Source organism: Dromiciops gliroides, chromosome 1 (genome assembly GCF_019393635.1).
Source record: "Dromiciops gliroides isolate mDroGli1 chromosome 1, mDroGli1.pri, whole genome shotgun sequence".
Taxonomy (NCBI): domain Eukaryota; kingdom Metazoa; phylum Chordata; class Mammalia; order Microbiotheria; family Microbiotheriidae; genus Dromiciops; species Dromiciops gliroides.
The window spans coordinates 225,239,909-225,254,445 of record NC_057861.1 but is presented as its reverse complement, the minus strand read 5'-3'; the positions used below and the strand labels follow the sequence as shown (position 1 = coordinate 225,254,445).

Here is a 14,537-nt window from a genome sequence, read left to right as displayed (position 1 = left end):
GATACTGTGATGGAGAGTCTAGAAATTGTTCTGCAGAAGCATCAGTATAGTTTTTATACTTTGTTTCTGACGATGGGGGCTTTTAAAAAGAAATGGCTGATATCTATTATTTGTATATCACCTTTATTTCTGAATACCCTTTCCTCCCCCTATCCAGCCTCCTCTTATATTACAAAATCAAAAAGAGAAAGAAGGGAAGAGCAGTTCAGCAAAACAAACCAACACATCAGTTTATACCCATAGGTTCTTACCTCTGCAAACAAAGGAAGGTAGTGAATCTATTTTCTCATCTGATGATTGTTTTAAAGCTTACCTTATGAGGTTATTATATGATCTCACTATACTTATTTCTCCTATGTTTTTATATAATAGAATCTTAGTGGTATGCCTGGTGGCTGCTAATATGCAAGGTAGTGAAAATAATCCACTATTTTGGAGCAGCTATTCAATGGTAATCATTCTCAACAGAGAATAAGTAGAATGCTTACATTATTGAAGTCAGTATTCCTGGAAACCCTGAAATTCCAGGGCATTATAGTATAGAGTAGAAGAAAATGTCATGCACTGGACCTGAGATAATCCATGTCTAAGATAATGACTGAAATAATATTGCTGACATAGTAAATATAGGACTGTTGGGGTATGTCTCTGTAACCCCCCCCCCTTAAATTCTACAAAGTGTTGATAATAGACTATACTAGAAATAACTCAACTGATCATTCAAACATAAAAGAAAATGACAATTATGTTGTTTTATATGTAAAATAAGTAGTCACACATAAACATATAATTCTATGCAATGGAAGTACTGGGGTTTTAAAAGCCATTTTATAAATACATACTATACTTCTGAAACCTTCCTTGATATACACTGATTTTTAAATTAATTGACTATGATGATGTATAGTGTATTTGTTGGTTTCTAGTATTCCTGATTTTTTAAAATTAATTTTAAATTCTTAATTCTTTCTCATAATATGAAATCACCTCATGTGAGCTGTTACCCTATATTTACACTATTTCCTATATTTAATGTAGGTCCTTGGCTGATGTTCTGACCCTTTTAGGCCTCTGACTTATCTCTGCTAAGGAACAGGAATTTGTAAATATTCCTTCATTACTCTCTGTAATAGTCCATATAAAATAATGAAAGTATCCCCTTAAGTGGCAAATGTAGAATAATACAACCACCTTACTTTATATTTTCTGGGTTTCCACCCCCCCAAAAAATACTCATATCTCTACTTTAATATTTGATTCTTGCAACAATCCTGCTAGGCAGGCAGCACAGGGTGTTATTATCATTCCTACTTTAAAGATGGGAAAACTGATTCACTGAAAGTTACCCAAGGTCACACAGCTAGTCATGATCAGAATAAGGACTTGAACCCAGATAGTTTTGACTTCCAGTTGAATGGTCTTTCTGTTTTAAATGTTCTACATTTTTGCCTTCCTGATTGTGGTATTTCTGTGTTCTATTTAGTAAGCCTAATTCCCTGCCATATTTACCATAGTAATAATGAACTTTCTCTCATAGTTTTCATTTTCAAGAATGATCTAGCAATGTAAATGACATTAGTGAGGAGGGAAATCTGACAGCTTTGCTATTTGCACAACAGATTGGGATAGTGTTTTTCTCCCATCATTGTGGTTTAATCAATATTGTGGTTTGTTTTACCCATTCCTAAGAGATGGCTAGATAATCAGTTGACCTCATTGATTAGATAATCTCCACTCACATTTTTTAGGTGATTTGTGAACCTTTATATATTAACAGACAGTTCTTGTAACCTCCATTTGTGGAAGGGGAAGTAAAAATGAGCACGAACATTCCATTGAGCTATTTGTTGATTATCCTTTCATAAACCCATAGAGTTGTAAACAGCTTTGAGAGAGATCTTGCCCCCAAGCAAAATTAGCTTGCTCTTTAAAATCCCCAGAGAAAGAAATGAGGTGGGATCCATTTGGACTATAAGCTTTCACAACTCAGAATCATGAAAGTCCTTCATGGTTTTTACTTAAATTCATCTTACTGCAGTGTTAATCATTCCATCTTGACTTCTAGGGCCTAGGATAAGGAAGTAGAAAAGCTATCTAGTCCTCCTCGACATAAGCTCTTTAGCACCAGGAACTGATGACTACATCATAACTCTGGCCTAAATCACCCCAATTGTTTTTGCTTCACAGTGTTGGCTTTTAATTAAATTTTCAGCTAACGAAAACACTTTTTTAAGACATGCATTGTATTTCCAAAGATTTCAATGTTCTTCTAAAATAACTGTTGTCAAGTGTTTTTACAGAGATAGTCTGGAGGTGGTTTTGTTTTCACAAAGAGCTCAATTTGTAATTTCCAGGAAATGTCTATGTCTCTTTAAGATATATTTTCATGCTATTTATACCTTTAATGTTTTGATTATTTTAATCATTTGCACATGGTCTGTTGTGACACTAATTTCACATATTAAACATCATAAAAATTAGACACAGAAAAGACCTGACATGCTTTCCTATACATATCCATCCCTATGAGAGAACATCTACTAGAATGTCACTCCTTTGAATAGGCATACAACCTATGTAACTTCCTGCTCTGCACATGTGAATATACTTATTGACTACAGGCAGGGTGATCACTGAAACTCCTATTTCTTAGGTTCTAAGAATCTTACTCAATGCTATAAGCATTTATTAAACACCTGCTATATACAAAGCACTGTGCTGGGAATAGAAAGCTCAAACAAACGAAAAAGACAACTCTTACATTCTACTAGGGAGACACACAATTTTTGGAGCTAAGTAAAGTTGTATCATTTACCTAGCATGCTCCCTAACTTTGGATATACCTTCAGAGTTCTGTATTGGGACCTCTTCTCTTCAACACATCTTACACTCTAAATGTCCAGAACAGAATTCATGATCTTTTCCCCCCAGAACCCACCTCCCCACTAGGCTTCACTATTTCTGCAGAAGACACCAATGCTTATCTCCCCACTACGTTTCACCTCATGTAAGCAACCATAGGCTAAATCTTAGCATGTCTCTTCCTCTCCACATCATCAAATAGCTCAGTCCTCTCTAATCACACAGCTACATTCCCAGCTTTTCCTTTCATCACCTCTCCCAGGTCTACTGCAATGGCCTAGTAATCTGTCTCCCTTACTCAGATCTTTCCCCACCCCAATCCATTCACCATACAGCTATCAAAGAAATTTTTCTTATGCACACATCTGAATAGGTCACTCCTCTACTCAAGAAATTCCAGTCATTTTTTATTGCATCTAAGATCAAATATAAATTCCTCTCTTTGGCTTTTAAAACCCTTTACAACCTGGCCCCAAATGGTCTTTACAGCATCATTAAACATCAGTCCTCCTCCTGCACGCTTGAGATCCAGCCAAACTAGTCTTCTCACATGGACGATTTCACCTCCCATTTCCATGCCTTTTTATTGGCTGCCCTGATACCTGGAATGCCCTGTCTCCTCACCTCCATCTCATTGAATCCCTCACTTTCTTCAAGGCATAGTTCAAGTACTTTACCTTCTACATGAACTTACCAGATCTCTCTAACTTCCTTGTATTTATTTTATATCTTTTAGATTTTATCTATACACATATACATATTATGTTCTATGTTATATATGAGTAAAATACCATATAACACATAAGCTATAATATATGTATAATAATATATCATATAGTGCATATGTACTATCTCCTCCATTAGAATGTAAGCTCTCTGAGAGCAGGGATTTTTAAATTTTATGTGTATATATAAGATATATACACATATATACATATATCGATATTTATACATATCTTTCTAGCTAGTTATTTAACTATCCATCTGGGTTCTAGCACAGTGGCTAAGACGTAGAAGGTGTTTAATAAATCTTTGCTGATTAATTGATTGATAAGTAAGTATAAGATAATTTGAGGATGGAAAAACAAACAGGAATTAGGAAAGGCTTCATGAAGGAAGTGACACCCAAATGTGCCTTGAAGGAAGGTACAGTTTCTAAAAAGCAGAGATAAAGAGGAAAGAATGGCAAATTGCCCTATAATGGAACAGAATTTAAATGTCATTTAGATATATGCTTTTGCTAGCCTACTTTATTTTTTGCTATAGTCAAAGGAACAACTTTTGGCTACTTTGGGGAAATAGAACTTAGAGTATTCTGTTTGTTTGCTTTTTTATATACCTCTTCATTTTTTTTCCATTTGGAGTGTTTTTCTAGATCAGTAGACTCTACTCTGTGTTAGCTATTACAATTTCTCACTTCTCTATACTTCACTACTACCTAATGATAGATGGTCCTGAAGCAGTCCTTTATAATGTGAGCTTGGGAGGCTTCAATCATACTAAATAACAAATAACAGGATCTTACTCTGGTAAAGAATCTTGTTCTGTTGATAAATTCCTGTCCAAAATGTGGTATATTAATATATAGGTAATAATGAGTCACTTTAGGGACAGCTAGGTGGTGCAGTGGATAGAGCACTGGCCCTGGAGTTAGGAGGACCTGAGTTCAAATCTAGCCTCAGACACTTAACATTTACTAGCTGTGTGATTTGGCAAGTCACCTAACCCCAATTGCCTCACCCCCCCCAAAAAAAAAGAGTCACTTTACAACTATCTTTAGTAATTATGTTAAATGAAAAACTTGGAAATCTTTGCCCACAATATGAGAGTCTAATGTCTCTAGTATCTGTTGGTGGGATTTTCACTGAAGTTGTTAAAGACAACCATCATAAATATATATGCATTTAGATTTGCAAAGATAAAATCAGTTTTGTACAGTAGTTCTATATATGTTCCTTAAACATCCTAACATCCAAAACATTTTGAAAATTTTCCTATATATTTATGTTTTATGCATATAAATATATGAGATACATATGCACACATAAATAAAATATGCATATATCATTTCAAAGAGATTCCAAATTAGGGACTGTGTCCTATTTGAACATAGGGAAGCTATGTTTGAACCACTGTTACTTGTGGGCCATAGGATTTATCAACTTGATTCTCCCCCATCATGAGTTTTATTACAGACAGTACAATAGAATGTTTTTTTTAAAATAAAGGAAAACTCAGAAAACATATCCTCAATACTCTTAACTGAATGGTACATTAAAGGTTAAACTTCCAAAGAATAACATTTAATGCACTCGCATCATCAAAACTTGCAAGTTTTGCATCTCAACTTTCCCCTACCTTTCACTGATGATAGTTACCATGGAAAATATGGGCTGTAATTTGCAAATGTTTTGATGGAAGATATTGCAAAACATTAAGAAACAGTGGAAATATTTTCATTCTTGATCTGATAAGTACCAGTTAACTTCCCTACTTTGGTGAAAGTTGAGACTATTTAGAGCTCCACTTTCCACTTGAAAATGTAATCTTCCTGTTTATTCTATCATTCTAAGAAATACTGTACTTTGTTAGTTCCACAATACCACTGGGAATGGATCCAGGACAAAGAAGTATCTTGCTAAAAGAATGAGAGTATCTGCTAAAATATTCTTTGTCGTATAAATAAGCAAACTCTAGGATATCTCAAGATCACTGAGGTATAAAAGTATTTTTTAATATTTGCTCAGTTGAACTAACATAACAAATACTATAAATTTCTATTCGATATGTTCATAGTGAAGTTTCATCTCTTTAATTCCATAAAGTATAAGTCTAATTAAGTTACATATCATAGCACTGAATTTGGACATTTTAGTATTCAGTATATCCTAAATTTTCTCTATCTCCTTATTGAAAATATGTCATGAATATCAGAAGTGAATAGTTTGGGGGGCAGCTAGGTGGTGCAGTGGATAGAGCACTGGCCCTGGAGTCAGAAGGACCTGAGTTCAAATCCGGCCTCAGACACTTAACACTTACTAGCTGTGTGACCCTGGGCAAGTCACTTAACCCCAATTGCCTCACTAAAAAAAAAAAGTGAATAGTTTGTACTCAGAGCAACTTTGTAATTTCAGAATTTTGCCTCCAAAGTATAGTAAATTCTAGGTTTTTAATGTATTTCAGATTGATTTTAAAAAATACTTTTCTAAAATACTTGAATACATTCTTTGCAACATTGGGTTATGAAACAAAAAGTTTTACGGAGTGGAACACTGAGCCATCCTAAAAATACAAGCTGATATTTATATTATAATTCCATAATGGCAAAAAGTAGTTGAGATGAAGTGACAAAAGTTTTAAATAAATGCTGTTACTTTTAGCAGATCTGAAATTTGTTTACCTATGTCTATGTGAGACAAGTGCACCTACTTCTAGGTGAAATAAGACAAAATGTTTTTTTTTTAAATAGAATACTTCAAATATTCATCTCAATAATATAATAGCATTTTAGATGCTGCCTTGAATGTTAACTTCATACTAACAGTACATCAACACACACTTAGACACACACACACACACATACACACACACAGAAATGCTAAGGTTGAAAAGCAGACACTTTGTAGCAATTCTGGTTTCTATTCCAAATTCAAGTCTACTTAGCACAGCTTGTCCTACAACTTGTTTATTCCATACTTAAAGGACCATGCAAATGTCTTTAGGGATCCAGTTCTCTGATCAAAATGCTAGATTATTAATCAACTCTAGCAACACTGGGATGCTTTCATTAATAATGAGTGAAAGACTATTGTAACGTTTTAAACTCAGTCTCTGCTTCATTCCAGCTACTAGGAGCAACGCTCTGTTTGAATGTTGCAGAGGGATATTTCAAAATATTATGCAGCAGCAGTTTTGAGTTTAATTGTCTGCAGATGGTGGATGATCTATTTTCCTCACTCGCTGCCACATTTCTAATAGCACCCAGGCTGTTCCATGTAAATTAGTAATCTTTCATCTAAGTCTATCCTTAATTTTCCAATATTTTTCTTTGCATCATTTTCCAGCTGCATCATGCTAGATCTGACCTTTTAATTTGTATACATTTTTTTCAATATATGTGTGTCACAACTCCTTTAACTACTTAAAGACAGCTGTTGAACTATGCTGGCAAATCAAGAAACATAAGAGGTCATATCCAGGAACCCTAATTCTTTCTTAGGCAACAATTAACTGTTACAGCTTTGGGAATGGCAACCAGAAAAAAAAATGAGTTTATGTGTGTTCTTGCACTTAATCTTCTGGGGAAATTTTGAACTTGCATTGGGGTTGAAATGAAATTTCTAAATGGAAAAGTTATAGATGGATTAGAATTTAATTCTAGAAGTAAAGATCACGTTTTTTTTTTTGTTCATGAGGCATTCTATTTTTAGATCATTTTATGAGGCCAAAAACAATTCTGACTTATATGGGCAACCAAATCTTAGTAACCTAAAAAGAAGGGGGGGGGAGTAGAAAAAAAAATCTGAATTGGGAGGCAACCTGCATAGTGATTCTAATGCTATACTTGAAATCAGGAAAACCTGGGTTTAACTCCCATGTCTGACTCTTCCTAGCTGTGTGACCACAGGCAAAATCATTGTCATCTATATCCAGTGGAAGAAATTAAATCATAGGTCTCTGATTTATTTTAATTAGCAGTAAATTTTGACAAATACACATTCAGGATCAGATGGAACCACTACTTATTTCTGATGAATGCGTATTTTGTTTTAATTCCTTCAATTGGTCTTACCTGAACCACAGCCAGAGTCAGTGACTGGTAACTAACAATCTAATGGCCTCAGAAGCCTCTGCATGAAAGAATAAGAGTGAGGGAAAACCAAATCTTCCTATGTTTTCTCTTTTTTGTTGTGGTTGTTAGAAAGAAATTGAGACAACTTGATATATTGACCAAGAATTCTTCTTGCTAGCCTAGCTTCAGTCTGGCTTTTTTTTCCCTCATGCATGCTGACCTGGGAATCTTCCTTTGCCTTAGCTGCGATACTCGTGACTCAGCTTACAACACCATACATTCGCATCGCCCCTGCTGCAGGCGACGACCAACTAACAGGTCAGACATTCAAGTTTAGATGAGTCATCTTGCCCATTTCCTTTTCATTTTCTTCAACTTTGTTTCCCCATTCATATCTCCTTCTTTGCTTATGGATTGTTTACTCCATTTTTAGATCTCTGATTTGGTCCCGTACCTTAATTCTGTCATATGCTTGGCACTCTTCTATGTGTACATGTATATCTATGCATATTCAAAGTTCAATTCCACTGCATGTTTTCATTGTGTACCTTGTCTGTGGATATATTCCTTCTGGCCTAATGTATTAGAGAAATGAAATTATTCTCAACTTGCAGCATTCACAACTTTTAGTTCAAGTACATGAAGGTGTATTCCCCATTTTCCAGAAGAACATACCAAAGCTTTGTAGTTTAAGGGTGAAGGAGGTATCCTGTTACTATACCAAGTTTAGGTTGCATGCCCATTTACAAACGTGTTAACTTTAAACAACTCATTTTACCAATGTTAGCAAATGAAGCCTCCCTGGGTTGTTGAAACAGAATTTCACATGCATAAAATTAGAATAGCAATGATCATAACATTTATAGGTCCCTTCACAAAGAAAAAGAAAGCTTACACTTAAACTATATCTATATGTAATGTTTATGTAGGAATAGCACATCTGCAATCCAAATGCACTGAATAATGTAAAACAGTTTTTAAGAGGTGATTGGCTTCAGGTCCAGTTCAGATAGAAGAATGTCACCTCTTAAACAGCTTGGGAAATCTGCTCGTTCATTCCTAATTTCTTGAAGGGATTTAGGTATTGCTAGTAGATTCATGTATGGTAGAATTCCTCAAACCAAAGGTGAGTGAATGGAAGACATAAAAGAGATCTTAAGCCTAAAGATCCAAAAATAACCAAGAGGCACAGCCCTGGTGGCTAGCCATGAGTACCCAAGCAGTTTCCATATCCTGTTTTAAGAGGGAACAATAGCTTTTTAGCTTGTCGTCCTTTTATAACCAATCAGAGGCATGATCATAAAATATGAACTTGAATAACCAAAGCATCATTTTCTCTTTTTTAATTATTAAAGTATTTTTTAATTTTCTAGTTACATGTAGAGATAGTTTTCAACATTTGTTTTTATAAGATTTCTAGTTTCAATTTTTTCTCTCTCCCTCCCTCCCGCCTCTCCCCAAGACAGCAAGTAATCTGATATAGGTTATATATGTACAATAACATTAAACATATTTCTGCATTAGTCATATTATAAGAGAACAATCAGAGCAAAAAGGAAAACCTCAAAAAAGAAAAACAACAGCACCAAAAAACAAAAGAAATAGTATGGTTCAATCAGCATTCATATTCCACAGTTCTTTTTTTTTCCTGGATTTGGAGAGTCTTTTCAATCATGTGTCCTTTGGAACTATATTGTACCATTGTATTGCTGAGAAGAATCAAGTCTATCACAGTTGATCAACACAGAATGTTGTTGCTACTGTAAAGCATTATTTTCTAGTATTGGTGGTTTGTGTGTGTGTGTGGCAATTGGGGTTAAGTGACTTGCCCAGGGTCACACAGCTAGTAAGTGTCAAGTGTCTGAGACCACATTTGAACTCAGGTCCTCCTGAATTCAGGGCCAATGCTTTATCCACTGTGCCACCTAGCTGCCCTCTATTATTGTTTTTAAACAAATATCATACATGAAAATAAGTCTTTGCTAAAAATCATGAAACTTAAATACTAGGAACATACCATAAACATCTTCTGTGAAGCTTATTCTTCTGTAAGGAATACAAGGAAATTCAGGGGAATTATGGAGTAACAGCTTAGAGTAAGGAAATTCAAATTTGCAATGAATGTCCATGGTAGTGACCATACATCTAACTAAGGCAGCTCATGTTTCTGGGATTCTCTCCAAGAATAAGCCCTCTTTGTCCCTGCTAGTTTGCCCCTTGTTCCTTTGTGGAGCTGCTAATGTCTGCTCTTGAGCAGGTGCTGAGCTTATGCTTCAGGTGATCATACTCCACTCTGTGGTTGTTATACTCTCTGTTTCCATTCATTGGTCCACCAGAGTTGGGCTGTTTCCTATGCTGCTTTCTGCTGCCATCTTCTAGGCTTCACCTGCTATATGCTTTGTTTACCTGTAGGTAAAGGAGTATATTGACTCTTAGGTCACAACCCTAGGGCTTCCCTATCTCTTTGAAATTGAGACCCAAACTATAGTCAAAGACATTTTGAAGCAGTAAGTATTTTGCACTCCTTTGCTCCATATTTGGTACTACCCTCCAAACCTCAGTATACTTGACTTGGTGTTAGAAAATGCCTTTCAACTCTTCTCCATTTCTGGTACATCAGTTGTGGTCTGTTCATATATACTTAGAGGGGAAATAAATCTGAAAGTAGCAGGGTAGTGATGGCTAGTGATTTCCTATTTCCCTACCAGTACAAAAACGGTACTATGTTTCCTCTGCTAATAGTTAACTAAGCACCTAATTTTTCAATATACCATCTTACTTCCCTGCAAAGATGAAAAGTAGCATAGTTCTTGCCATCAAGGACATCATTCTCTATTAGGAAAGATATAGAATTCACAAAAGTATCTAGAATAGAATGTATTAAGAGAAATAAGTGAAAATTGGAGTAAGGAGAAAATAATTAGGGATGCCTTCACAGACGAGGCATTGCCTGAACTGAGGCTTGAAGATTTTTACAGGTCGGGATGTAGCAGATGGGACTGTATTCCAGACATGATGAACAGCCAGTGTGATTGTGCAAAGGCAGGAGACAGAACATCGGATGGGGGCAAAATACATGAACGAGAATAACGCTAAGCAAGGCTAAAACAAATTAGGTTGTAGTCAAATTATGGAGGACCTCTGTCTGTGAGGCAGCTGTTCTGTTTTTTCAATCATGGCTGATTCTTTGAAAACCCATTTCAGTTTTTCTTGACAAAGGTACTAGAGTGGTTTGATATTTCCTTCTCCAGCTCATTTTACAGGTGAGGAAACTGAGACAAAGAGGTGACGTGACTTGTGGAGGGTCACACAGCTAGTAAGTGTCTGAGGCTGGATTTGAACCCAAGTATTCCTGACTCCAGGCCTGGTACTTTACCTACTATGCCACTTAGTTGCCCACAAGAAGCAGTAGATAATCACTAAAGGTTTTTCAGCTTTTCAGTGACTTGGCCATACCTGGGCATTAGGAAGTTTGTTTAGGAAGGTTTGTGAAGGGTAGCAAGATATGGTAAGATATTAAACTGGGATTGTGGCTGTTAGAGTGGACTTATATCTAGAGAGAAAATGGGACAAATGTGAGGAATATTGTATAGATAGATTCAATATTATTTGGTAAATGCTCTGGAAGATAAGAGTCAAAACTACACATTTTTGAGCTTGGTAAGGCTGAGAAGACTTTTACTCTCATAAAAATAAAAAAGTTAGGAAAAAGGCCAAGTTCGTGAGATGTTTTAGACATTTTGAGTTTCAAGAGTCAGTGAGACCTCCATGTGAAGATGTACAACAACCAGTTGGATAAGCAAGATATAAGCCCAACAGAGAGATAAGGATTTGATATCTAGATTTGGGAGTCTTCTGCATAGGGATAAAGATTGTAAATTAATTTGGTCACCACTAGTGTCAAAAGAGAAGAGGGCCCAACATACAGTATTATATGATGTCCATTCTTTGAGGATGGGAGGTGGAGAATGAAGAAAGGAAAGAGACTAAATGAGTGGTCCAACATGGAGGAAGTAAACCAGAAATAATAAGGGAAGGATTTCCAGCTGAAAGGAAAAGTCAATGATGTTAAATACTGCACAAAATTTAGCTTCAAGGAAGATTGAGAAGAGACCATCAGATAGATGTAGAGTGAAGAAACCTGAATTGAAATCTGGCTTTTCAGATACCTGCTAACTATTACCATGGGGAAGTCACTGATCCTCTGTCTATCTCAATTTTCTTATCTATAAAAAGGAGATAACAATAACCTATCTTAACCTAACCTATGAACCCTCCTCCAGGCTTCTTATGAGGACAAAATACTTGCCCACCTTGCTGTAAAAGCTAGCTATTTAGAAGTCATTGGGAATGTTCAAGTATGAACTTTCTGAAATATGGTGGAGTCAGAACCCATATTGAAATGGATTAATGAGAAAATTGGTAGTAAGGACATAGATATAGTAAAGTTGGGCTACTCCTTCTAGGGGTTTAAGAAAGAAGGGTAGCAGAACTACTGGGATATTATCCTGGTTATAGCAAGGTCAAATAAGAAGCTTGGAGGGATTTTCTGGAGGGTTGTTTTAAGGATAGAGAAACCTTCAGAATATTTGCAAGCAATGGGGAAGGAGGCAGGAAAGAGAGATACTGATGTTGTGGGGTCAGAGTTCAGACTGTTCAATTGGGCAAGCTTCTGAAGGTGATTAGAATGTGGGGAAAAGTTAGCTTTGGCAAGGAGAAAGGCTATTTCATGATAAATCACAACTCATACATTTATTCATTCATTCATTCAATGGCATGATTCATTAGAAAGAGCCCTAAATATAGACTATTGAATTTGAAGTCTTGCAACCTGAGCTCTAGTTCTGCCTCTGAAACCTACTACCAACTTGATCATGGCAAGCCATTGAACTCTAGGGTTCAGCTTCTTTGACTTATAACTAATGGAATTGGACTAGAACAGGGGTGTCTTATACTGGGCTCCATGATTTTCAAATATATTTTCTATATAACACATTTCCTTTGTAATCCCTAGCATTTTATGTGATACATTTAAAAACATTCTGAGAAGGCATCCATAAACTTCACCTGATTATTGGAGGGATCCTTGATGCATGCGAAAAATTAAGAACTCTCAAACTAAAGGAATTTTTAAGATTCCTAGGCAATGGTGATCCTAAGACAAAAATAAAATGGCTCTTACTCTCAAGGAGCTTAGATTCTATTTAGGAGCCTACAATATAGTATTATGGATTAGTCTTTTCAAATTTTTAACACTCTTTTGAGTAGAATAGATAAAGCCCACCAACAACATACATCACTGCCAAATTGCTGGTGTGTTTACAATGCTGTGTATCCTTTCTTCTGGTTCATTGTAGAGGTGCAATACACTTCAGAATCCAAACTCAAAATGACTTCTTAGCACATTAATTCTTTCTGACTTTGGTCATGGTATTACTCTACATAGAGATCCCAAATATGCGATTTTATTTCTGCTTTCCTTTGCATTTGTATTAGCTATCAGTAGTTTTTTAATATATATATATTATGTATATGTATACATATATGTATATATATAAATATTATATTATATATGTGTGTGTATATATATTTTTATTTTTAGCACTAGTATTGTCTAATTTTGTCATTTTTGCTATCTTCCACCCTGCAAAACTAATTGCTAGAATGAATACTTAGCTTTTATGAAGTTTTTGTTTATGTGATTGCCAAAATGTTTTGGCATTGAAAAACTTTTTACGAACCCAATTTTTAAAAAAACACACAAACACACATGCATCCTTGTGCTTGACCATATTGTATCACCATCATCTGGAGAGGTTAAGAGAGCACAGCAACTATGGGAAGTGATCAAAGAATTGTGTTTCAAGATCCTTTATATCTGGTTCCATTGTTTAGAATGTGCTCAAGAAAACTTCTCGGGTTATTTAATATGTGGGACCCACCCAATAGTTATAGCTCTAACTTGTTCCCTGGTTCAGCATCATCTCCAAAGCTAATAGGGTCTGTGCCATGAGGAAATTGAGTCTAAAAGAAAGGTACTTTTAGATTTGTCTTTTGTTCTAATTGAGCCAATGTATTTTTACAAATTCTCTACTGGATACAGTTGGTAATCATAGCATGATGCTACAGAAAATGTGCTCAGTTTGAAGTCTGAGACCCTTCTTTGAATCTCAACCTTGCTGCTTGCTCTCTTTGTGACTTAACCTCTCTAAACTTCAGGTTTTTAATCTGATAAATGAGACAATTTGACGAAACAATTCCTTTTCTACTTCTAAATTTCTCATTCTAGTACAGTTCTCTAGCATGATGTGAGCACCCAACTTGAAATCCAAATATCTAAGTTTCAGTACTGGGTCTGTAACTTGCTAGCTGTGCTATATTGGGAATTATTTCATTTTTCTGGACTTGTTTTCCCATCTGTTTAATGAGAGGGTTAGATTAAATGATCTCTACTCTTTCAGCTCTAAACTTTTGTGGTCTTTGTGACAGAGGAAGTAACAACTCTATTGTAATTCAGTCCTAGCCAGACCAAATCTAGAGTATGATATACCCTCTTGGACATTACTTTTTAGGAAGACATTAACAAGCTCATCGAACATGTGGAGAGGATAGCTAGGATGATGAGGGACCTGGAGATCACCTCAAAAAAACCCAAACATTAGGAATGTCTCTCTTGGAAAAGAAATGTCTTCAGGGAGAAGGGGAGAAAAAAGATGTGACATTGCTGTCTTCGGGGTTTTAAAGGGCTGAAAAGGAACTTATTAACCTGGCTCCCTGAAGACAAAAACCAGGAGAAATTACAAATAGAATAATATAGTTTTAGGGGGCAGCTAGATGGCGCAGTGGTTAAAGCATTGGCCCTGGATTCAGGAGTACCTGAGTT

At 35.7% G+C, this 14,537-nt stretch overlaps 1 protein-coding gene across 10 annotated transcripts in view; it reads left to right on the top strand.

The window, feature by feature from the left end:
• The window catches only part of PTPRM (protein tyrosine phosphatase receptor type M), a 1,039,589-nt gene that overhangs the window by 629,449 nt on the left and 395,603 nt on the right, over positions 1–14,537 (top strand). For 6 of the 10 annotated variants that reach the window (XM_043975661.1, XM_043975656.1, XM_043975655.1 and 3 more), the window contains exon 14: positions 7,898–7,972. The exons of the other annotated variants lie outside the window; for them this stretch is intronic. In XM_043975661.1, the coding sequence (XP_043831596.1) occupies positions 7,898–7,972 (75 nt within the window). The remainder of the gene's footprint in view (positions 1–7,897; positions 7,973–14,537) is intronic. 10 annotated transcript variants of the gene reach the window in all.